General features: G+C 35.4%; 1 protein-coding gene across 1 annotated transcript in view; it reads left to right on the forward strand.

Annotated features, from left to right (window-relative positions):
- Positions 1 to 2,785, forward strand: part of ATP6V1A (ATPase, H+ transporting, lysosomal 70kDa, V1 subunit A) — a 79,447-nt gene extending 76,662 nt beyond the window's left edge. Inside the window, exon 14 of the mRNA XM_011940660.1 lies at positions 78 to 2,785. Within this exon, the coding sequence (XP_011796050.1) occupies positions 78 to 170 (93 nt within the window). The 3' untranslated portion in view covers positions 171 to 2,785. The remainder of the gene's footprint in view (positions 1 to 77) is intronic.
- Positions 2,786 to 2,997: the final 212 nt, after the last annotated feature.

Raw genomic sequence — 2,997 nt, forward strand, 5'->3', positions numbered from 1 at the left:
CAAAAAAAAAAGTAACTTACTAAACATAATGAAAATTATTTTCCAAATGCAGTTGAATTTGTAATGTCTTCTTTCAGGATCCACTAAAAGATGGTGAGGCAAAGATCAAGAGCGACTATGCACAACTTCTTGAAGATATGCAGAATGCATTCCGTAGCCTTGAAGATTAGAAGCCTTGAAGATTAGAACTGTGATTTCCTTTTCCTCAACAAGCTCCTATGTGTATATTTCCTGAATTTCTCATCTCAAACCCTTTGCTTCTTTATCGTGCAGCTTTGAGACTAGTGCCTATGTGTGTTATTTGTTTCCCTGTTTTTTTGGTAGGTCTTATATAAAACTAACATTCCTTTGTTCTAGTGTTGTGAAGGGCCTCCCTCTTCCTCTATCTGAAGTGGTGAATGTAGTAAATATATATCATGGTTACACTACTGTAAACTTGTATGTAGGGTGATGACCCTCTTTGTCCTAGGTGTGCCCTTATCTCTATTAAATTGTAAACAGGACTACTGCATGTACTCTCTTTGCAGTGAATTTGGAATGGAAGGCCAGGTTTCTATAACTTTTGAACAGGTACTTTGTGAAATGACTCAATATCTATTGTGGTAATCTCATTGGCAGCTTAGCATTTTGCAGAGGAATTGCTTTGCAGGAAATATTTAATTTTCAAAAACATAATGATTAATGTTCCAATTATGCATCGCTTCCCCCACTATAAATCAGGAATATTTGTGAGAAACTATTGGAAACTATACTCTTTTTATTTTTATTTTTTATTTATTTTATTTTATTTTTTTTGAGACGGAGTTTCACTCTTGTTACCCAGGCTGGGGTGCAATGGCGTGATCTTGGCTCACTGCAACCTCAGCTTCCCGGGTTCAAGCAATTCTCCTGCCTCAGCCTCCCGATTAGCTGGGATTATACAGGCATGCTTCACCATGCCCAGCTAATTTTGTATTTTTAGGAGAAACGGGGTTTCATCATATTGGTTGGGCTGGTCTCGAACTCCCGACCTCAGGTGATCTGCCCGCCTCGGCCTCCCAAAGTGCTGGGATGACAGGCATGAGCCACCACGCCCGGCCAGGGACTATATACTCTTTTTAAAATAGACATTTGTGGGGCTCACACAATATATGAAACAGTACCCTCTGAAAAAGAAAAGAATCAGGCGGTCAAACTTAGAGCAACATTGTCTTATTAAAGCATCGTTTATTTCACTAGAAAAAATTTAGTATCAAGGACTATTATATACTTCATTACTAGAAGTTCTTTTTAAAATTACATTTAAAACAATCACTGAAAACTTGATCCACATCACACCTTCTTTATTTTCCTTAAACATCTTGGAAGCCTAAGCTTCTGAGAATCATGTGGCAAGTGTGATGGGCAGTAAAAATAGCAGAGAAGATTTTAGTAGCAATTAAAGGCTGTTTGCACCTTTAAGGACCAGCTGGGCTATAGTGATTCCTGGGGCCAGAGTGGCATTATGTTTTTACAAAATAATGACATGTCACATGTTTGCATGTTTGTTTGCTTGTTGAATTTTTGAACAGCCAGTTAACCAATCACAGAAAATAATACTTTCTTTCATATGGTTTTTGGTTCACTGGCTTAAGAGGTTTCTCAGAATATCTGTGGCCACAGCAGCATACCCGTTTCTATCCTAATAGGAATGAAATTAATTTTGTATCTACTGATAACAGAATCTGCATCACATGAAAAAAAAAAGATCATTTTATCCATCTTTTAAGTATATGTTTAAAATAATAATTTATGTGTCTGCATATTGCAGAACAGCTCTGAGAGCAACAGTTTCCCATTAACTCTTTCCGACCAGTAGTGCTGGCACCATTGCTTCCTCTTTGGGTAGAGGAAAGGGTGTGTGAACATGGCTAACAATCTCAAATACCCAAATTGTGATAGCATAAATAAAGTACTTATTTTATGCCTCAGTATATTATTATTTAATTTTTTAGGTAATGCCTATATGTTGGTCTATTAAGGAAAGAAGCAATCAGTAGAGAATTCAGGATAGTTTTGTTTAAATTCTTGCAGATTACATGTTTTTAGAGTGGCCTGCTATTGAGGAAAGGTTTTCTTCCATACAACTTGTTTTAACCTTTGAGAACATTGACAGAAATTATGCAATGGTTTGTTGAGATACAGACTTAATGGTGCTGTTGAATCAGTTTGCTTCCAAAGTGGCCTACCCAAGAGGCCCTAAGACTAGTAGAAATTAAAAGGATTTCAAAAACTTTCTATTCCTTTCTTAAACCTACCAGCAAGCTAGGATTGTGATAGCAATGAATGGTATGATGAAGAAAGTTTGACCAAATTTGTTTTTTTGTTGTTGTTTTGAATTTGAAATCATTCTTATTCCCTTTAAGAATGTTTATGTGTGAGTGTGAAGATGCTAGCGAACCTGTGCTCAGATCTTCATCGTAAGTCTCTCTTCACCTGTTACAGAATTTCAGATTGGTCATTGATAGTATGTATTTCTTTAGTAAGAATGTGTTAAAATTACAATGATCTTTTAAAAAGATGATGCAGTTCTATATTTATTGTGCTGTGTCTGGTCCTAAGTGGAGCCAGTTAAACAAGTTTCCTATGTATTTTTCCAGTGTTAAATCTCACACATTGTACTTTGAAAATTTCCTTCCATCCTGAATAACGAATAGAAGAGGCCATATATATTGCCTCCTTATCCTTGAGATTTCACTATGTTTGTGTTAAAAGTTGTGTATAATTGTTAAAATCTGTGAAAGAATAAAAAGTGGATTTAAATTAACATTTTTTTCTTTTTCTCTTTTTTATGGCACATTCTGCTAGAAAACGTGTACCTTGTATCTTGACTTACTGTTTTGGTATGACTTTTTAAAAATTTTTCCTTCCTTTTTACAGATTGTTTCTTAAGATTATGAAATTGAATTGGAGCCCTCACTATAGCCTGCAAAAAGTCCCATAATTGTATCACACTATGTTTTGGAAATATAATACACA

Source organism: Colobus angolensis, unplaced genomic scaffold, assembly GCF_000951035.1.
Source record: "Colobus angolensis palliatus isolate OR3802 unplaced genomic scaffold, Cang.pa_1.0 Scaffold190, whole genome shotgun sequence".
Lineage (NCBI taxonomy): Eukaryota > Metazoa > Chordata > Mammalia > Primates > Cercopithecidae > Colobus > Colobus angolensis.